This window comes from Drosophila eugracilis, unplaced genomic scaffold (genome assembly GCF_018153835.1).
Source record: "Drosophila eugracilis isolate 14026-0451.02 unplaced genomic scaffold, ASM1815383v1 contig_171, whole genome shotgun sequence".
Taxonomy (NCBI): Eukaryota; Metazoa; Arthropoda; class Insecta; order Diptera; family Drosophilidae; genus Drosophila; species Drosophila eugracilis.
The window spans coordinates 43,489-67,095 of NW_024572545.1; the positions used below are offsets into that span (position 1 = coordinate 43,489).

General features: G+C 37.5%; 2 protein-coding genes across 2 annotated transcripts; both read left to right on the forward strand.

Annotated features, from left to right (window-relative positions):
- Positions 1–8,409: 8,409 nt before the first annotated feature.
- Positions 8,410–10,763, forward strand: LOC108117455 (cytochrome P450 307a1-like). Its single transcript, XM_017229870.2, has 2 exons — positions 8,410–8,421; positions 9,438–10,763. The coding sequence occupies exons 1-2, from the start codon at positions 8,410–8,412 to the stop codon at positions 10,761–10,763; spliced, it is 1,338 nt and encodes a 445-aa protein (XP_017085359.2).
- Positions 10,764–18,273: 7,510 nt separating this feature from the next.
- On the forward strand, positions 18,274–20,553 carry LOC108114227 (cytochrome P450 307a1-like). Its single transcript, XM_041819651.1, is given in 4 exon segments — positions 18,274–18,313; positions 19,555–19,987; positions 19,989–20,240; positions 20,316–20,553. Coding segments are annotated over 4 exon segments (963 nt in total).
- Positions 20,554–23,607: the final 3,054 nt, after the last annotated feature.

Sequence of the window (23,607 nt, forward strand, 5' to 3'; positions counted from 1 at the left end):
CAAATTATTTACATAAATAAAAGCCCTATCTGATGATTTATAATCAGACTTGTTAGATCACGAATTGTCATTACGAAAACACTGTCTTCGGTTATTAGCATTTGATCTTAAAAATGTAATAAATACAATTGCTAATGACATTGAATGACATTGAAAAAATGTATAAACCTGAACAAAAAACTGCAGTAATTTCAGACTTAAAGGAAATAGCTGAGTTTAAAACAAGAAGAAACGCTATAGTCCAGTGCCGCAACTATAAGATACCCGTCACTGTTTTACACAATTTTCATTAATTGATGTCCATGTGAGTCCTTTCATCATAAATAGCGAAATAATGATCCGATTTTAAAAAATCTTTGGTAAAGCGATAGATATTGACAAAAATATGTTATACAAGGTCAAACGGAGACATAAACTAAAATATTATACGTCACAGTTTTCCGCGGCTTATGGGCGTTAGGGTGGGCATGGCAGGATGCTGAAATAAACTTGCACTTCCGCTCTCTTATAGTTCTTGAGATCTCAGCGTTCATCGGACGGACGGACATGGCTTAATCGGCTTTCGCTATGATCAAGAATATATGTACTTTAAAGGGTTGGAAAGCTTCCTTCTACCTGTTACATACTTTTTAACAAAAAATAACAAAATTCCCTTTCACTCTAGGAGTAACGGGTATAATTATGCTACATAATTAATTAATAATATTTATTTAGTACCCAATAATTACGTATCGTTCCGACATATATAAGTCAAGACCCATTTCACAAAACGATGCCAAATAATGATTAACCATGTTCCCAAATGTAGAAATAAATATTTCGAAATTACTAATTTTAAGAACGAACTTTTTAACAATAACTGTATTTTAAGTCAACAAGAATTATGTTTTAACCATTTGCTAAACGACAAAAAAACAACTTGTAAAAAAATAAGAAAAAAACTTAAACAAACATACATTCTATTAGACGATGAAATTCTTATAAGTGGTCAATATATTGTTAACGAAACCTTAATTTGACATATCTATTAATATTCAATGGTACAACAGTAATTAATAGTATTTCTTATACAAATATTGAGAATAAAATATAAGATTACATAACAGTTCTGAAGTTTGACATTATACATTTTATCAAACAACTCTAAACTTTTTTCTGATAATCCAAATTAGGCTTACCAGAATTTCATTGACTTTTATATTACTTCTGTCAATATTAATTTACTTGATCATAATACTTATATTTAAAAACAGAAAATACTTCTGCGAAAAGTATTCAATTTTCAAATCGGCAAAACAAATTGAAATTAACCCTGTTAATGAAAAACATACCGAGAAAAATATATTATTCGAAGTGATCTTATCCATGACCTTGGCCATGCAAGATAACCTACCCATGATTATGGCTTTCTTGTCCAATTTATAAACAATTTCAGAATGCACTCAGTCAGCATTCCGAATTTAATTGTATATCTTTAGCGGTATTTCTCACGCTCTTATTAATTTCTGAAGATATTAATTTACGGCCCGGACCGTCTTCTGCAACTTATAAGAAAACTAATTCCACTTAAAGTAAACATCAACATTCGACGAGCTTAGCTCCGAGGCGAGCCTAGTTTTACAAAATAAATACCTTAATGAATTTCGCAATCTAATTAGGAATTCAATCACTCGTTTTCGGATCCTTTTTAAAATCTCAAAATCTCATTGACAAAATTGATAATAATTTTCTTGAGCCGAGGTTTGATTAAGAAACACAATGCAAGAATCAGAATCAGTCGATCTTAAATCGGGAATCGGTTCGGTATAAGAGCAAGACTAAAATAGTTAAGTGACTCCATATAATTTATTTTATTTTCCTTTAAGCTTACATGGATTTAGAAGTGCAGGTGTTATTTCTGTTTCCGCTCCTATCTAGGAAGATTGAGCTAAAGTTGTTGTAATTCCTCTGATTTTGCAGATGTTTGGGCAATTTCAAGTATGTCAGAAATTGTTTGTGATGGAGTGAGCGCGGAAATGATACACAGTGAATCCATTTTCATGTTACTGCCACAAAAAGTATTGATGTATATTTATTTTTTTTCTTATTTGTAAGTTTATCTTGTGTTAGTTATCATACAATATAATGTTAGGTGTTTTTAGAGGTATAAAACTTTAAATTTCGATAAAACAACGACGGATTAGTTGATTGATGTAAATTTGTTTTTATTCGAAAGATAATCTTGTGGCAATACTTTCAAATATGATGGCATATGAACGCTACGGATGGCTTTGATGTAGTGCAATCTGGACGTCCAATTTTCGATGATCGTTGCCATTATCGTTTTTGAAGAAGTACGTACCAATCATTCCACCAGCCCATAAAGCGCAGAATTCAGTAAGTTTTTCTGGATGTAACGGTGTATGTCAAACACTTGAGGATTAGCTTCACTCCAAATGCGGCAGTTTTGTTTGTCGACGTAGCCATTTAACCAAAAGTGCGCTTCACCGATTTTGTCGACGACAAAATGGACGTAGTGCGCGATATTTATTCCACACAGAACCATTATTTTCGAAATGAAATGGCACTATTTTCAAGCTTTGTTCAGGCGTGAGTCTATTCATGATGAATTGCCAAATCAAACTGAGGATAAATCATTTGCTAGCATTTTCATCGCTTTCCATCTAAAACAGTATTGCCAACTTAAAGATGTATACTTCTAAAAAAAAACACCTATTATTGCTGCCCATTGCTGTATTTATAGGCTGCGTCGTTGCGTAAACCAATTTGTGCATTTCGTGCGCGAAATCGTTCTACGTATGAAAGGAGATTTCAGCTTCTCAGATAGTGCTCCAGGCGTGTTTAGAAATCATAAAAGAGGAAAATTCGTCAAAATGGAAAATTAGGAATATTGATTGAAATTTTGGAAATTCGAGGTCTGAGCTGAGGGAGTATGTGTGAAATTTTTTTACTTGTTGAAGGTGTTTTTTTGTGATTTACGTAAGAATTTATGCAACTTGTAAAATTTTCCTCAATTTAACGCCCTGCGAGTAGCAGGTAGATAGCTTAATGACGACATGGAAAGTCCTAAAGTTATAGAGACTTCTTTAGGGGATAGATTCAACGAGGTACCTGTTGAAGTTACAGATTCGTATCTGCTTAGTTTTTTAATAGTTGCTGTGATTAAATTGAAGTTCTCATATTGTTTTTTTTATTGTGCCACAGGTTGCGGTTTATTACAGTGCCTACTCATTACTCGTAGAATAAAGGGGTATACTAGATTCGTTGAAAAGTATGTAACAGGTAGAAGGAATATAATTTTTTAATATTTTAAAATTGTGTAAAACTGTAATGGGTATCTTATAATTGCGGCCCCCGACTAGTGTTTCTCCTTTTTTTTTATGGCATGCGAGGTTTCATTTCAAATGTCAAACACAATGCAAATTAGTGATAATTATACTTCAAAGGTGACAGGTGCATATGCAAGTGAGCAGTTCAAAATTTTTAACAATTGTTGTGAGTGTGTGAAATTATATTTCAAGTTTTTTATGACTTTTTATACCCGTTACTCGTAGAGTAAAAGGGTATACTAGATTCGTTGAAAAGTATGTAACAGATAGAAGGAAGCGTTTCCGACCCTATAAAGTATAAAGTATAGCGAAGTCGATTGAGCCATGTCCGTCTGTCCGTCCGTCCGTCCGTCCGTATGAACGCTGAGATCTCAGGAACTATAGCAGATACAAAGATGAGATTAAGCATGAAGATTCTTGAGGTCCCGGGTCAGCGCAGGTTTATTTCCGCATCCCGCCATGCCCACTCTAACGCCCACAAATCGAAAAAATAAAATCGCATAAAATCTCGGGAACTATTAGAGCTAGAAAGTTGAAATTCATTATGTATAAACTTTGGATGCCAGCCAATCTTTTAGTGGTACTATTATCTGGCCACACCCACCCATACGCCCACGAATCCCAAAAGACGGTTTTCGCATTTTCAAGAAAACCTGATATCTCGGTAACTATAGGTGATAAAAAGTTCGGATTAAGCATGTAGATTATGAAGCCCCAAATGCGACGCCCACCCTAACGCCCACAAAACCCGAAAAACCAAAAATGCAAAAATCTCGGGAACTAAAAGAGCTAGAAAGTTAGGCTTAAGAATACGTATTTTAGGGATGCCACTGCAACTTTCCACGAGTTTTTATTCGACCACTCTAACGCCTACAAACCGCGGAACACTGTGGCGTCTATAATTATATTATAAAAGCCTTCGTTTGGCCTTGTGTAACTTATTTCTGTTAATATCTATCGACTTACCAAAGATTTTTAAGTCGGAATATTATTTCGCTATTTATGAAAAAATTTAGGTTATAGGGCCTCACATGGGCAGTGACAATAGGTGGCGCTTGGGTAATTTCAACTAGCAAAATGAATATTTTAAAATTGTGTAAAACAGTAACGGATGTCTTATAGTGGCGTCACTCGACTATAGCGTTTCCTCTTGTTTAACATATGATTGTAGGGTAGTACAAATTCATAATGTTTATTTCGGATATATGTAAAGGTAAATTAAAGAAACAAAGGTTTTGTATTAAACTTCACGACTTCCGCACTCTATGGATGACACTTGCTCTCTTCAATATTCGCAATCGACTGACTCCAACTTAAATTCATAAGGCGCAATTTCTATCAGGAAGAGGGTGATGGGTATAGACATTCTTTGATGAGAAGAGACAATTCTATCTGGCGTTTTGGTTGATAGAAAAAAGCTACGAGGTTGTGGAATTCCGAACAGAGTGTCTCCATATAAAATTAAATAGGCTTAATATACCCATATCCCACATGATGTACATTCTTTTTATTGTGCGATAAAAAACAAAAACGTTACATCATAGATGAGGGGGGCATTAATTAATACTAGATATGTTTTACAACTTATTATCATACGTAATTCGATTGACGCCATCATCTCCGGATACAGTGGCCTCCACCCTGTCGATGCGCCACCGCAAGGGGGGGTAAGTTGTCCTCCTTGATGAGGGCCATGCTGCCTAGCTGTATACGTAGGCCTGTCTGATTCTTCCACTTCAAAGCTGACCAGAAGTGCGGGTTTTCGACAACGGTAAAGATAAAAATGACGACATGATGATGAATTCATCCAAGTCAAGCTTATCCTTCCATAGGACCTCGGGGCTATTAATTCAAGTGGATCCTAGAATCTAGCTATTGCCGAAAGAATGCTGCGCTTGGTTACGGTCTGGTCTGCCACGGGCTTTAGAAGCTGAAAAGTAAACTATCCGATAGGGTATCCCAAGCTGGGTCCAACGATGCTAATTTAGCCTCGAGTGCCTTAAAACGAAGGTGGGAAGGTTGCGGTGAAAATAGCTGCTCGCCTAGAGCATCGTCCTTCGAAATGGTTGTTGTAAAATCTGGGCCACTTCTCTTTAATGTGTCAGAAATTGACTCCGACTCAAACTGAGTGCAGGGCTCCTGAATTGAGGAGATTGAAGATGAGCGCGTAGAGGCTCCTACCTTTAGACACCCTGGGACAATCTGGTTTTCTGCAGGGTGGGTAAACCAAGCAGCTCGAAGAATTCATTTGCTCCAATAAGGAAGTCAATGCGCTGACTTTTGTAGACGAGCTCGGGATTTTCCGATATTTTCCACTCAGATGGGTTAGGGTCGAACTGGGTGATAATTGGTGATTGACCGGGTAACGGCAGCTACAAGCGACGTGCTGTACTTGGCATTGGCGGATTTTGAGAAAATGTTAACCGACTCATCCGATGCTAGCGAGATCTCGCCGATCCCTGATATGGAGATGGTTGAGCGATGGATTTGGAGTTGCAGTTGATTTGGGAAACGAGAGTTGACGAAGTTGATTTGAAAGGCCGAGTCGATTAAGGCCCGGCAAGGCACGAATGCGCCTGAGCAGTTTTTGACATTAACTATTGCGGTGGCAAGCAATACTTAATCGGCATTATTTGGCGACGAAGCTACAGGTGGTGGTTTTGGCAAGGCTATAGAAACTAAAGATGAACTATGTGGCGGCATTTCAGGACCAGGCTGCGGAAGGGATGGAATGAGATTCGATTACATATGCAAAAGAATTTGATGCTTCTGGTGGCAGTTCCTACAGCTGCCAGATCTGCATTGCCGTAAGCTGTGTCCCTTCCGTAGGCAATTTAAATTTAAACAAAGGTGCACCCTTTTTGTTTCGTTGTAGCGCTGAGTTGGAGTCAAGCCTAGAAGTTCTGGGCATTTCGCCAAAATAATGCTCCTGGGACTCACAGAGAATACACAACGGCAACATCGACGACGAAGCAATAAGTGCGGTGCTATGAATTCTACTAGCTACCCACCTGTTTGCTAGGTGAATGGTCTACCATAGCGCACTCCAAATTCTCCATAAGGCGGCACCCAAGATCCAAATATGTGGAAAATTTGTACCAATTCGGCAGCTCCTTTGCAGGCAATCCCACCTCCCACCTCTCCTGGTTCTGATGGTCCAGCTTCGAAGAGATGAGATGGATCAAAACACTGTCAAGAATTTTTAGAGTAGGTGTCATAGTACTGAGGGAGAGCAAGTTTGAATTTGTCTTGTCGCTCAATTGCCGCAAACTACTTGTTGCTCCCTTCTCCACCCCTAGTAGCTTGAATAATGACTGAACGTGTGGCTGGAAATGTATTAATTTATTATCAAATCATAAAATTAGTAGTTCTAAGGCCCTGTCATAATTCCTCTCAGTGGATTCCAGAGATCGAATTGTGTCCAACGCTGCGCCATCCAAGCAGAAACCAAGATGCTGGAATTTTTCCACATTTGATAAATCCTCGTTTGTTTCCAACACAGCGTTGAACATAGCATACAAGTCCGGCCAATCGATATATGCTCTACCAAATCGCGGAATATAAAATTCCGGTCTGGTAGGCCTAGAATTGCGTTTGAAGGTGGCACTGATGCACTGCAATTTGGTTGAATTTGCATTGGACTTTCTTTTTTCGCTGTTTAAGTGGCGGCAGATTCTCCCTCTTGTTTCTTATGGGATTACATCTCGGCGATTACTGGCCGTTCGAAGTTATGTTTAGAGCAGTCAAAGTCGGAATTCATCCTCTCGACCAACTCTAACCGCACATGCAATTCACTTTACCCCGGCCATGGAGGCCGTTTAAATAATTTATATTCTTGATCAGTATCAATAGCGAAGTCGATTAAGCCGTATCCATCTGTCCATATAAACGCTAAGATCTCAAGAACTATAAGATATAAAGAGTTGCGATTTAGCAAGCAGATTCTTGAGGTTTCTACGCAGTGAAAGTTTGCAACAGCATCCTGCCACTCTAACGCCCACAAGAAACTATTAGAGCTAAAAAGTTAAGATTAAGTATGTATAATATAGTACGTATAGTATATATAGAACTGTGGCGTCCATAATATTATAATTAATGTCTTCGTTTGACCTTGTGTAACATTTTTTGTTAATACCTATCGATCTACCAAAGATTTCTTAAATATAAACTTTATTTCGTTATGGACAGTGACGTCCTATCAGTTACTCAAAATTGTAGAAAACAGTAACGGGTATCTTATAGTCGCAATACTCGAATATAGTTTTTCTTCTTGTTATATATATAGAAGATAGTGCGGATGGACACCGAAGGACTGTCATTCATTCATTTTTTTTCATTACAGTTTCTATTTTTATTGCAGTTCAAATTTTTATAAAAAGTTGTTCTTAAAATTCATTTTTTTGTTCTTTTTATTGTGCGATATAAAATACAAAACAATTTATATAATATTTTCAGTACATTTATTTATAAAACGTGAACGATTCATTATAAAATTGAATTTTTTTAACAGTTTTTATTTGTATTGCAATTACCTTTTTATAAAAATTTCTTCTGAAATTCATTTACGTTTCTAGTTTTCTTTAATTTTTGTAACGGACGCATTTGCTTCGAAAAAATATGACCCCGAAGCGAAATGCAATTGGCCGATATACACCTCAAGCGCAAGCGAAAAGGGTATTTTGAGCCTCAGAATCAGACGAGCAACGAGCATTAAGGCTAGAAAAATTCAAGTGCATGACGCTGGGACCCGATCGTCTGAATTACCTGAACGACGGTAAGTAAGGTTAGAAAGATATGGGACATCTGACCAACAGTAAAGTCGGCGAAAAAATGTTCGAACAAGGTTCAATCAGGATGGATAAAATGGACCAAGATGGATACAATTTTCACGTAATGCAGCGCACTCAAATTTAAGATCGAAACGCCAGGGATGTGTTGCGCCAGTGGAAAAGTCAAACTGCCAGAATTACATTTCCCACCTGAACAATTCTCGTCGTTGCTTTCAGGCATAACGCATTATTCAAAACATTTTTTGACTATAAAATTAAAAGGTTCAGACGTACTGTTGCCACGTATCCCAATGATTCCGACGGTAATGACATTCGAATTCAAACGTATCAACAAAGCACATGGACAATCATTGCAAGTGTGTAGACTAAATTTGGAGAATCCATGCTTCTCACATGGGCAGTTCTATATGGCCTGCTCGCGCGTCGGAAAATTCTCGGATTCCTCCTCTGAAAAACAAGAAGCATTGTATATCCCAAAGCTTTTAAGTATATATTGAATATAAACCTAAACGAAAAATATTTTATTTGTTTTATTTTGCCCGTGCAGGGAACATAAGCTTTAGAGGACTATGTCAAGCTTGAGAAGCGGACCGAAGCGAGGCGGTCGCGCTAGTAACGTATAAATATACTTCATCAAAAATAAAAAAAATTTTCGACTTACTTCCTTGCGTCCGTCTGTTTGTTTGTCAGGAACTATAAAAGATGCATATAAGGTTAGGATCAACTATGCAGAATCTTGAGATACCTGCGCAGCGCAATTCTTCTGTTAAGCCCACAACCACAAAATTAGAAAGTTTGGATTAAACATGTAGGTTTTTGAGATGCCATAAATATTTTGGTTTGACCTTATACATATTTTTTGGCAATACCATTCTATATACAAAAATGTTTTAAATTTAACATTATTTCGTTATTTATTACAAAATTAATGTTATAAGTTCTTACTTGGTCAGCTCATTTTTAAAACTTGCCCTCTGCAGTTCGAGTCAAGGATTGCACTAGTTTGAAATTGGGTAAAGAAGAAACTGCTATCAGATAGTTTTCTTCTTGTGTTTTCATTACATTATGGAATCAGAAGTTTTAATATTTGACGTTTACTAAAATTTGTTTCTAACTTTAAAAATTTTATGCGCATTCCACTAAAATTCCATCAAATCTTCCTTGAGCTTGGGAAACCTGTTTTGTTAAGAGGTAAGGTAAAAAAATTGTGTACTTTTGGAAGAAACTTTTTAATTAGAACCAGTTAAAAATATTGTTCAGCTTTCGTTTCACACATATTAAGATAATTTTAATCTTTAAAACCTACGCACATTGAAAGTATTATTATTATATTTTTGTTATAACTTATGCTCTATTTTTTTATTCTATTATAGCCTTGGCTTTGTGTGACTGGTCACAACTGCAACAGAGGCGAAGAAACTTAGCACGACGACATTGTTCTCCTCGAGAAGCATCCTCCTACTTCAACAAGATGTCTGAGATAGGAAGCCTTGAAATTGATCAGTTACTGGACCAGCTAAATAAAATATCTCCAGGAAATCCAATCGACATAAAACCATTAATTCTAAAAGCTAGCGCCAATATGTTCTGTCAATATATGTGTTCAGTTCGGTTTAATTATACCGATAAAGATTTTCAAAAAGTGATTGAATACTTCGATGAAATCTTTTGGGAAATTAACCAGGGCTATTTATTTGATTTTTTACCTTGGCTGATTCCATTTTATACAACTCACATAAAAAAAATAACGCACTGGTCAACTACTATACGAAAATTTATATTAGATAAAATTGTCGATTGTCGAGAAAGTAACATAAATTTAGAGGAACCTGACAAAGATTTCACTGATGCTCTGCTAAAAAGTTTAAGAGAAGACCAGAATGTGTCCCGTAATACAATAATTTTTATGTTAGAAGACTTTATTGGAGGGCACACAGCAGTTGGGAATTTGGTAATGTTGGTTCTGGCATACATAGTTAAAAATCCTATAATTGGTGAGCTTATAAAGCAGGAGGTAGATTTTGTTTCGAATTATGGAGTAAGGAGTATTAGTCTTTATGATATGAATAAAATGCCATATACCATGGCGGTAATTTTAGAGGTTCTACGACATTCATCATCTCCTATTGTTCCTCATGTAGCAATGGAAGACACAGTTATATCGGGATTTGGTGTTACCAAGGGGACAATCGTTTTTATAAATAATTTTATATTAAATATAAACGAAAATAACTGGAAATATCCTGATCAATTTGAGCCGCAGCGGTTTCTAGATATAAAGCATACAGATGACAGAACCAATGTCTTGGTGGGACCAGAGTCCAGTGCAGAGCTTTACAAAAAAAGAGACAAACAGTGCGGTTTCAATAAGTTAGGCAAAATTATAAAAAAAAATTACAACAATTTAAATGATGCATATGTTTTTCAGCTTAAGAAATGTATTCCACATTTCTTACCGTTCAGTGTCGGTAAGCGCACATGTCTTGGAAAAAATCTGGTTCGAGGGTTCGGATTTCTTTTACTTGTTCATATTATAAAAAATTACAATGTGAATAGTGCGGACTTTTCAAAAATTAAATTACAAAAATCCAGTGTGGCCCTGCCAAATAAATGTTTTCAACTATTATTGCGCCCAAGAAAATAAATAGTATATTATATATTATATTTTGTAACCCAACTAAAAAACCATTTATATTCCACTCATAAAATTCTGCTTATGTAGTCTAATGCTTAAGTTTAACTTAGTTCTTATAAGCATTTTTAATGATATTTAGAAGACTGAGCCAATAAATGGAATATGAATATAATAAAATAGTTAAATGTGTAAATCATTTTTAGTTTGACATTAAAATTTGTTATTATGAAACATTATTAAATAAAATTCACGGCCCTGGACTCACAAAATTTTAGCTTAGCCCACACAATCTTAACGATGTGTATGGATCTCAGTTATTCTTCTGACGGCATAGAATCGTAATATAATTAAAAAAATATTAAATGTGCCCAGAATAGATACCCGCGCAACTGACTTGAACACTGTTCCTTATTTAATTCTTTTCCCCCACCTTTCCTATTTTAGTTTATGTGTCTGCGCAACCTTTACTTAGCTCTAATAAGCATTTTACAACAATTTAGAAGACTGAACCAATAAATGGAATATGAAAATTGATAAAAGGAATAAATGTGTAAATCGTAATTAGTTTATCATTCAATTTTCTAAATATGTAACATTCAAAAAAAAAACTACGGCACTGAGCCCACCCAACTCAGCACCAAAATGACTTTAACAGGCTCAATTCTACTAAAATAGATATTATAAATAATTTTATATTACTTACATGCCACGTAGAAAGTCTAAAATTAACTAAAGATCTCGTTAATATGTAGTCAGGCACAGTTTAAAAAATTCTCCATCCCAACCCCAATAATAAGGTGTGAGCTCTAGAAAAATTACACATACACAACACATACATTATCTGTTTTATTGGGTATACTAATTTATTTTATTGATTGTTCGAAGCAGAAGTAACAAAGTTGTTAAGTTTTCAAATGACATTGGCTATTGTTTGGTTTGATACATTTTTGAAACCAAAAGGTATCCAAAAAGTTGGCCTCGGAGAGTTCTATTATATTCGCCTAGTTTTGTAATCAGAGCGATCGAAATGCCATAGCCTCATAGCAAGCCTGTCTGCAAGTTAAAGGGTAATAGTAGTTCAAACCCTTCCCTAGCGGTTATTGGGTCACCCTAGAATGGAGCTTAGACTTCGAGTACCTGCGCTCCCACAATCTGGGCTCTCCGTAGGTGCGCCGTCGGCTTGTTAACTCTTAAGTTTAGTTTTTATTTGATGTTCAATAAATCAAGAGCACCAGCTCCTATTCATGAAACTGCGGCTATTGGCCGTTAAATCTCTTATTAATTATTATACTGACTGAGTCACTAGGTCAGCGGTATCGAAGGACTGTTATCCTTCCGCCGTAATCTTCCTTTCTCAACATAGGATCAATACGACCACCCTTAGGGATCTACAAGGACGAGGGCCACCAGCGGCAGCAACCTTCCGCCGACCCCCCGCCACGGATATCCAACCAGCCGGCTCTACCCCAACCACGGAGGCTCAGCCAGCCAGCCCTGCCGATTAAATAATTGGCGTCCAACGGACTAATATTATTACTAATATTCGAAGCCCACCCCTGAAGTTATACAATATGTAAGTAGCCAAGGTTTACACATACATAAACACACAAATACCAGTGCATACAATTTCCTATGCCCAGCAATAGGAATTTTTTACGAATAATTAAAAAGTGACTCGATATTCGATTTCTAATTCAGATTTTTTCAAGTGCATTATAAAATAAAGGAAACCAAATAACTCAAATAACGCACACTGGTGCCAAAGCAATCAATATTTATATGAATTAATTATGCAAAGAAATATTTTATTTCTTTATTAGTGTTGGTCTCTATACACATGCAGAGGTTGCCAGTCGTTCACTGTGCTTATATTAATTTACTAATGTTATTCAGTATGTCTGTGCTAATAATGCACCCAGTCGAATTGACCAACACCTGTTGTCTCGCCCTCTTACCATGCTGTATTTTAATTTTGTTTTTGGGACAAAGTAATCCAATATTTATGTGTTTTAGGTGACAATCCATTATTTTTCGCTAATTTTTTTCGGTTTTTATATCGCAAAAAAGTGGCCCATCGAAATCTTATGTCTTGTGTCCCAATCGTTAAATACCTCGTATCTGTGTAGTGTATCCACCGCTAACCTACCCAGCTTCCCTTAGCTGCCAATGAGTGGCGGGTATAGGGAAGTAAAACAGGAAATTGATAGCGACGATAGCAAAGAAGTAGGATTCTGCACCGAAGTAGATCGTAGATCAACCAGAAATGAACGCGGACATGAGCCAAGCGCTTGTCGCAAATGCGGTCAGCACCTCTCTCGCTGCTTAGGAAGAGCGTTTAAGAAGCGACTTCGCCTCAGAGTTAGAAGCTGGTAGAACACAGGTTAGCGCGCTGACAGTGCAAACGCAGCAGGTGGAGGTATATAAAAGAGCGATACTGAACCCTGAAATAAAATGCGATGTCAAGTTAGACATAGTAAAATCTCTGCCGACGTTCAATGGAAGCCACGATGAGTACGTTTTGTGGAGGCGGGCTGCATCAGATACATACGAAGTATTCAAAAATTACGACGGCAGCGAAGCCCACAACGAGGCCGTTGTCATCATTAAAAACAAAATTTGCTGTCCCGCTCGGTCACTCCTCACGTCCCACAACACCGTGCTGAATTTCGATGCAATTCTGTCCAGACTAGATTGCACATATCCGGGCAAAACGTCCCTAAGAGTGCTACGGCAAAATTTGGATATGGTAAGGAGATGCCGACCTTATGGCATACTATGACGAGGTCGAGAGGAAACTCACGCTCGTCACTAACAAAATATTCAAGTCAAATAACACGGACACAGCAACCAACCTAAATAAGGAGGTTAGGGATGACGACCTTCATGCATTCATTGCAGGGCTTAAAAGACCACTTAAGTCACTCGTGCTACCAGTACGACCCAAAGACCTTCCGTCTGCACTAGCGTTAGCGCGGGAAGCCGAGAACAACATTAAAAGAAGTCCGTCCGCGGCATGTTTCGCGATAGAAGACAAGTCCCCTTTCAATGAGGGCAACAAGTGCAACAATAAAGGTCAGGGAAAGCAATGGAGAGGTGGGGAGAAATCTCCGCACTTCATTCCTAAACAGAACCAAGGCAGGCCTCATGAGGACAATCCCCGGCCAATGTGCAGGGATCCTTAGACCTTAGACCCCACTAAAGTTCAGCCCATGAAGGTAGACACCTCAACGGCTAAATTAAGACAAGAAACAAGCTGGGGAAAGCCACACAGAAATAACAATTACTAAAGGCAGAACTCGTCCCAGCGTCAATCGGGTCGAAGACGCCAACGCGTCAATAATATAGCCCAAGGTATACAGACAGGAAATAGCCCAGGAGAAACCAGGTTATGCCGCCACAGCTGAGGCTGAGGTTGCCATCATTGAGGAAGATAGTGACACTGCCGAGCTTAACGACCTCATCCATGTTTTAGGGAGCGCAGTAAAAATTCTCATCGACACGGGGGCGGCAAAGAATTAGGTAAAACCCGTAAAGGAGCTAAGAAACGTAATTCCGGTCGAGACCTCCTTCACTGTGAGCTCTATTCACGGCTCCAGTGTCGTCAAAAACAAGTGCACAATGCGCATTTTTGGACTGGACGTCCCATTTTTCCTCTTGTATACACGAATCACGTTCGATGCTATAAAAGGCTTCGATTCACTAACGCGAGCAGGAGTAGCATTTGACCTAGGCAACAGCGTAATAAAATACGCAAAAGTCACTAAAAAGCTCAAATTTTTTGACTGTCAGAACGTCAATTTAACAAAAATCTATGACATAGTGGTGCAAAGTTCGGATAAAGACCAATTCAAAAAAATTATTCTGAAAAGAATTAAGGTGTTTTCGACCTCTAACGAGGCGCTCACCTTTAACACATCGGTTATCGCTACTATTCGAACTACGAGTGTCGAACCTGTCTACTACAGGTTATAACCCTATCCTATGAGGGCAGCAGACTTTGTAAAAAAAAGAAATCAAAGTGCTGCTGGAAAATGGCATAATTAGGCCGTCCAGATCACCGTACAACAGCCCTACCTGGCTAGTTGACAAAAAATAGACTGACGATAATGGCATCAAGAAGAAGCGATTAGTAATTGACTTTAAAAAGCTGAAGGAGCGAACTGTGGACAATCCCTACCCCATGCCAAGTATACCCATGATTCTGGCGATCTTGGAGAAAGTCAAATTCTTTACCACCGTAGACTTAAAGTCAGGGTACCATCCACAGAAACCAAAACAGACCTCTGAACTGCTTCAGAAACCAAATCATTTTGGAAGAAGCAGGCCAACCGCTTCGGCGAAATTTCATAGTCTTCGAAAATCGGAACTCGCCATATCACTAACTTTAATAACAAGGACTCATCAAGGATCATCAACGCCAACGTTGTGATTTCCCAACTTTTTCACTGTGATTTCCCAACTCTGGCTCGTATCCAACATGCCTTGAGGCAGGAATTTCTAGCGACATAGTTTTGACATTGTGAAACCTTCGTCAACGACATCACTAACGCCAATGAACAGCTTGAAATCGCTAACACCAAGCAGAAGAACGCAAAACAAATCCTCCGGGATTATTACTTCCAGACCATGTCCAAATTAGCTAGCAAAGTGGTCGCAAATTGCAAGGTATGCAATAAAGCCAAATAGGACCGCCATCCCAAGAAGCAGGAATTAGGAACTACGCCGATCCCTTCATACGTTGAGGAAATGTTGCATATCGAAATTTTTTCGACCGACAAAAAAATTTTCTTAACCTGCATTGACAAATTATCCAAATTCGCTATCGTACAGCCCTTGGTTTCTAGGGCAATAATATATGTACGAGCACCTATTCGCCAATTGCTAAATTTCTACCCCAATACCAAAACCATATACTGCGACAACGAGTACCTTGGCAAAAATTGCCAGATGCCTCAAAATTTAAAAAAAAAATAAAGGATACTGTGGAACTTATATTGCGGTCTACGGTAGAATACAATAGGTCGCTACATTCGGTCACAGAGTTTAGGCCGGTGAAGGTCATCCACGCCAGCAGCGATAAGATGAAACTGGCAATTAAAGCCAAAATTGACAAGGCGCAATAGTCTAACCTAGACAGGGTTAATCCTTCAAGGCAGAACCGAGTCTTCAAAGTCGGTGAAAGAGTACACCTACGCAACAACAAAAGATTAGGGAACAAATTAACACAGCTTTATTCAGAAGAGCGTGTTCTAATTAGGGGGAGGGCGGTCCATAAGGACAACATCAGATAGGCTTTTAATCTGCCACATTCGCCCTTATACTAAAACTCAATATTTGTTATAATTCTCCCAGGCTTGCAATATATCCATCATACTGCTGTACACCGCAAGCACGCTAATCACCGACTTCTCGCATGCAAAATACATTCCGGTCTTAGACGGGAATGTTTTATTATGGAAACAGTATGGCCTGGTCAGGACATAGAATGGCCAGAAGCCTCGATTTTTTGGGCTCAGTCCTTAAGGTCGTGGCGGGTACACTCGACGCGGATGATCTTAGTAGAAGTAACACCAATCAAGCATCGCTTATCGAGGCTAACAATAGACAGGTTATCATTAACACAGAAATACAGAAACACATAAATGGGTTCACAGACACAGTGAATAAGATCCTCAAGGAGAAAAGGGACGGGTTTGTTGACTCAGGTCATTTGTTCGAAACACTCCTCCCCAGAAACAGAATGCTAATATCCGAAATCCAAAATTGTATGCTCACTATTACACTCGATAAATACAATATTATAAACCCTACTATTTTCGACCATAATGACCTAAAGGCTATCTTTGACGAACAGCTCACGGAGGTCCCCTTAGTTTGCCTTATGGATGTATCTAAGACTAAAATTTTTCAATCCACTGTTTTTATCCATATCATAGTTCAGTATCCTCTTCAGTATGCTCTTCCCTGTCGTACACTACCACACATCGTGGCGAAATGTGATGACGGAATCCTAGCAGTCTCCGATTGCGCTAGAGCTGAGCCAGGATATTGTACCGTTCTGGGCCGTGGCTTTGTCTCATTGGCTGACAGCGATCGTATGTCTTCTGCAAAATGTGAATGGTTAGCGGTAGGCCAAGGGCATACGGTCATGGATGAGCTTTTGTCAATTCTGAAGTTTAGTTCTTATTTGATGTTACACCAGCTCATATTCATGAAACTGCCTATTATACTGACTGGTATCGAAGGACAGTTACCCTTCCGCCGTAATCTCCCTATCTCAACAAAGGAGTAATACGACCACGTTTTGGTATCTACAGCGACAAAGGCCACCAGCGGCAGCAACCTTCCACCGACCCCCCGCCACGGATATCCAACCACCCGGCTCTACCCCGACCACGGAGGCCGTTTAAATAATATATATTCTTGATCAGTATCAATAGCGAAGTCGATTAAGCCGTATCCATCTGTCCATATAAACGCTAAGATCTCAAGAACTCTAAGAGATAAAGAGTTGCGATTTAGCAAGCAAATTCTTGAGGTTTCTACGCAGCGCAAGTTTGAAACAGCATCCTGCCACTCTAACGCCCACAAGAAACTATTAGAGCTAAAAAGTTAAGATTAAGTACGTATAATATAGTACGTATAGTATAGAACTGTGGCGTCCATATTATAATTAATGTCTTCGTTTGACCTTGTGTAACATTTTTTGTTAATACCTATCGATCTACCAAAGATTTCTTAAATACAAACTTTATTTCGTTATGGACAGTGACGTCTTATCAATTACTCAAAATTGTAGAAACCAGTAACGGGTATCTTAAAGTCGCAATACTCGAATATAGTTTTTCTTCTTGTTATATGTATAGAAGATAGTGCGGATGGACACCGAAGGACTGTCAAACTTATTACCATTTATTGGACAAGCATACAGGAATACGGAAAGTCCTGTCTCTCTTAAGGGACTGCATTCATGTAGGTATCTTTTCAAGTTACAGATTGCTTTGCATCTGCGTAGTTTTTAATTAGTACCTGTGATTCAAGGTTTGGTGAGTTTTTTATGCTTTTTTTTTATAAATTGGTGTACATAGCAATACAAAATTCATTTTTTTTCATTACAGTTTCTATTTTTACTGCAGTTCAAATTTGTATAAAAAAGTTGTTCTTAAAATTCATTTTTTTTGTTCTTTTTATTGTGCGATATAAAAATTTATATAATATTTTCAGTACATTTATTTATAAAACATGTACGATTCATTATAAAATTGAATTTTTTTTAACAGTTTTTATTTGTATTGCAATTTAACTTTTTATAAAAATTTCTTCTGAAATTCATTTACGTTTCTAGTTTTCTTTAATTTTTGTAACTTTTCTTAATTGACGGACGCATTTGCTTCGAAAAAATATGACCCCGAAGCGAAATGCAATTGGCCGATATACACCTCAAGCGCAAGCGAAAAGGGTATTTCGAGCCTCAGAATCAGACGAGCAACGAGCATTAAGGCTAGGAAAATTCAAGCTCATGCCGCTGGGACCCGATCGTCTGAATTACCTGAACGACGGTAAGTAAGGTTAGAAAAATATGGGACATATGACCAACAGTAAAGTCGGCGAAAAAATGTTCGAACAAGGTTCAATCAGGATGGATAAAATGGACCAAGATGGATACAATTTTCACGTAATGCAGCGCACTCAAATTTAAGAGCGAAACGCCAGGGATGTGTTGCGCCAGTGGAAAAGTCAAACTGCCAGAATTACATTTCCCACCTGAACAATTCTTATTCAAAACATTTTTTGACTATAAAATTAAAAGGTTAAGACGTAATGTTGCCACGTATCCCAATGATTCCGACGGTAATGACATTCGAATTCAAACGTACCAACAAAGCACAATGACAATCATTGCAAGTGTGTAGACTGAATTTGGAGAATCCATGCTTCTCACATGGGCAGTTCTATATGGCCTGCTCGCGCGTCGGAAAATTCTCGGATTCCTCCTCTGAAAAACAAGAAACATATTATTTCCCAAAGCACTTCAGTATATATTGAATAGAAACCTAAACGAAAAATATTTTATTTGTTTTATTTTGCCCGTGCAGGGAACATAAGCTTTAGAGGACTATGTCAAGCTTGAGAAGCGGACCGAGGCTGTCGCGCTAGTAACGTATAAATATACTTCATCAAAAATAGCGCACCATATTTTCGACTTACTTCCTTGCGTCCGTCTGTTTGTTTGTCAGGAACTATAAAAGATGCATATAAGTTTAGGATCAACTATGCAGAATCTTGAGATACCTGCGCAGCGCAATTCTTCTGTCAAGCCCACAACTACAAAATTAGAAACTTTGGATTAAACATGTAGGTTTTTGAGATGCCATAAATATTTTGGTTTGACCTTATACATATTTTTTGGCAATACCATTCTATATACAAAAATGTTTTAAATTTAACATTATTTCGTTTTTTATTACAAAATTAATGTTATAAGTCCTTACTTGGTCAGCTCTTTTTTAAAACTTGCCCTCTGCAGTTCGAGTCAAGGATTGCACTAGTAACGGGTTCAAGATCTGGTTAAGATTTTGAAATTGGGTAAAGAAGTTACTGCTATCAGATAGTTTTCTTCTTGTGTTTTCATTACATTATGGAATCAGAAGTTTTAATATTTGACGTTTACTAAAATTTGTTTCTAACTTTAAAAATTTTATGCGCATTCCACTAAAATTCCATCAAATCTTCCTTGAGCTTGGGAAACCAGTTTTGTTAAGAGGTAAGGTAATAAAATAGTTTACTTTTGGAAGAAAAGTGATTGAATACTTAGATGAAATCTTTCGGGAAATTAACCAGGGCTATTTATTTGATTTTTTACCTTGGCTGATTCCATTTTATACAACTCACATAAAAAAAATAATGCACTGGTCAACTACTAAACGAAAATTTATATTACATAAAATTGTCGATTGTCGAGAAAGTAACATAAATTTAGAGGAACCTGACAAAGATTTCACTGATGCTCTGCTAAAAAGTTTAAGAGAAGACCAGAATGTGTCCTGTAATACTATAATTTTTATGTTAGAAGACTTTATTGGAGGGCACACAGCAATTGGGAATTTGGTAATGTTGGTTCTGGCATACATAGCTAAAAATCCTATAATTGGTGAGCTTATAAAGCAGGAGGTAGATTTTTATTCGAATTATGGAGTAAAGAGTATTAGTCTTTATGATACGAATAAAATGCCTAACCATGGCGGTAATTTTAGAGGTTCTACGACATTCATCATCTCCTATTGTTCCTCATGTAGCAATGGAAGACACAGTTATATCGGGATTTGGTGTTACCAAGGGGACAATCGTTTTTATAAATAATTTTGTATTAAATATAAGCAAAAAAAACTGGATATATCCTGATCAATTTGAGCCGCAGCGGTTTCTAGATATAAAGCATACAGATGACAGAACCAATATCTTGGTGGGACCAGACTCCAGTGCAGAGCTTTACAAAAAAAGAGACAAACAGTGCGGTTTCAATAAGTTAGGCAAAATTACAAAAAAAAATTACAACAATTTAAATGATGGATATGGTTTTCAGCTTAAGAAATGTATTCCTCATTTCTTACCGTTCAGTGTCGGTAAGCGCACATGTCTTGGAAAAAATCTGGTTCGAGGGTTCGGATTTCATTTACTTGTCCATATTATAAAAAATTACAATGTGAATAGTGCGGACTTTTCAAAAATTAAATTACAAAAATCCAGTGTGGCCCTGCCAAATAAATGTTTTCAACTGTTATTGCGCCCAAGAAAATAAATAGTATATTATACTCGTATATTATATTTTGTAACCCAACTAAAAAACCATTTATTTTCCACTCATAAAATTCTGCTTATGTAGTCTAGTGCTTAAGTTTAACTTAGTTCTTATAAGCATTTTTAATGATATTTAGAAGACTGAGCCAATAAATGGAATATGAATATAATAAAATAGTTAAATGTGTAAATAATTTTAAGTTTGACATTAAAATTTGTTATTATGAAACATTATTAAATAAAATCCACGGCCCTGGACTCACACAATTTCAGCTTAGCCCACACAATCTTAACGATGTGTCTGGATCTCAGTTATTCTTCTGACGGCATAGAATCGTGATTTATTGGGTCAGACGAGAAAAATATTAATGTGCCCAGAATAGATACCCGCGCAACTGACTTGAAGACTGTTCCTTATTTAATTCTTTTCCCCCACCTTTCCTATTTTAGTTTATGTGTCTGCGCAACCTTTACCTAGCTCTAATAAGCATTTTACAACAATTTAGAAGACTGAACCAATAAATGGAATATGAAAATTGATAAAAGGAATAAATGTGCAAATCGTAATTAGTTTATCATTCAATTTTCTAAATATGTAACTTTCAAAAAATAACTACGGCACTGCTTTACAAGCACCAAAATGACTTTAACGGGCTCAATTCTACTAAAATAGATATTATAAATAATTTTATATTACTTACATGCCACGTAGAAAGTCTAAAATTTTCTAAAGATCTCGTTAATAGGTAGTAGGGCACAATTTAAAAAATTCTCCATCCCAGCCCCAATAATAAGGTGTGAGCTCTAGAAAAATTACACATAGACAACATATACATTATCTGTTTTATTGGGTATACAAATTTATTTTATTGATTGTTCGAAGCAGAAGTAACAAAGTTGTTAAATTTTCAAATGACATTGGCTATTGTTTGGTTTGATACATTTTTGAAACCAAAAAGTATCCAAAAAGTTGGTCTCGGAGAGTTCTATTATATTCGCCTAGTTTTGTAATCAGAGCGATCGAAATGTCATAGCCTCATAGTAAGCCTGTCTGTAAGTTTCCCTAGCGGTTATTGGGTCACCCTAGCATGGAGCTTAGACTTCGAGTACCTACGCTCCCACAATCTGGGCTCTCCGTAGGTGCGCCGTCGGCTTGCCGCTGCTGGCTAGGAGACAATGCTTAGATTGTTTTGGCTCTTAGTTTTAGTCTTCTTGGGTATCCCAATAAACAGCAGTCGCTCGATGAAAGCTACTCCGGCGGAAGCCGTTATTTTTCTGATTTGGATTAGTGTGCCTTAAGGGCCACTAACTGACGCCCTACACCTACGTCACCTGCGAAGGCGCCGCGTCAAGGAGCGCCCGCCGCTGACCAAGAAGACATCTGCACCTGGCAAGGATCGGCCAGGAGACCGCGTTCGACGCAGGCCCCGCAAGCCCCATGACATAACTCACCGGACCTTGACACCCCGGCACCACAGCGACATTAACGGCAGCGTGGGACTCCCGTTATGTCCTTACCTAATTGACACCCAACTGTAAAAAGAATCCATGACCCCAAGAAGAAAATGTAAGTGGGCTAGTGTTTAAGTGTTGGGTAAGTGTTCCGATTAAATACAGCCTCAAAAAAAAAAAGAGAATTACACTGGCTAGGAAAACTTTTTCCCTTGAGACAATTTTTTATTTTAATTTTGCATAAATAATAAATAGCAATTGTGACCGGTGCGTGTGGCCTATTAAATTAAATTTTGGAGTTTTAAAATAATATTTAAATAAAAATGTTTGATGTTAAATTTTTTTTCAAGTGAAAGAACTATTTGAATATTAATTCTTCTAAATAAAATATTTTTATATATAATATTATATTTTATTTGTTGTTGCCAAGATAATTTTAGTCGAATTAGAATATTCGGCCTTTCAGTGAATGTGAAGTGTCAACCACCTAGTTTAGTCTTGATGAGGTTTCGGGGCCCATGTAGAGAAGTGAAACGGGAATTCAAAAGTGAATGTGAAGAAAGATGGGACGAAGGTAGCGCAAGCCTTTGTCCAAAACAGGGAAAGGTTGAGCGTTCAGTCTGCGTTAGTCCAAGCACAGATTTGCGCAGTTTATTAACAGCTACAAGAGCTGCGTGTAGAGGCGCCGCAAGTCGAGGCTTACCAGAGAATAAGTGAGAGCCCAACGGCAGTACCGTGCGACATACCGTTACATGTAGTCAAGCCGGTTCCTGAGTTTAACGGGGTACAAGATGAGTAAGTAGCATGGCGTAAGTCAGCCACCGACGCCTACGAGTTATTCCAACTATATCAGGGCAGCAGCCGATGCTGACTGCAGCTTTGGTTTGCAGGTATAAGCGAATATCGTGAAAACGATGCGAATTGAGTTTATTTATGGGAATTATTAAAATGAATAAAAAAATAAATAATAATAATAAGTAAATTTCTTAACTATAACACGCGTTTACGATCACGTTGGGGTCACCAAATGTTTTGAGGAGGTAATAACCTACAGGTATACAAAAAAATGCGGTGCCGTGAACGGTGCGAAAAAAAAGCCGAGATTATTTTTCTATGTTTTTTTAGCACAGCTGCGACTGGGTGTTGACAGCGATAGAGAACGAAATATAACAGAGCGAGCCGATTAATCGGCGACTCATGAGCGGTTATCTCGGCTTGTGTTATAGTTAAAAGAGAAAATTCAGCATACATTGATGCCGAACGAATTGTAAGCCGTGATTTTAGTATTAGCTAGATGACTGCTCGTGACAATAGAATTTAAATTAGTTTTTTTTTACAAACAGTTTTTATTTTTATTGCAATTCAACTTTTTAAAAAAATTTCTTCTGAAATTTATTTAAGTTTTTAATTTTCTTTAATTGTTGTATATTTTTATACCCGATACTCGTAGTGTAAAAGGGTATACTAGATTCGTTGAAAAGTATGTAACAGGTAGAAGGATGATTTTCTGGCCCTATAAAGTATATATATTCTTGATCAGTATCAATAGCGAAGTCGATTAACCCGTATCCGTCTGTCTGTATAAACGCTAAGATCTCAGGAA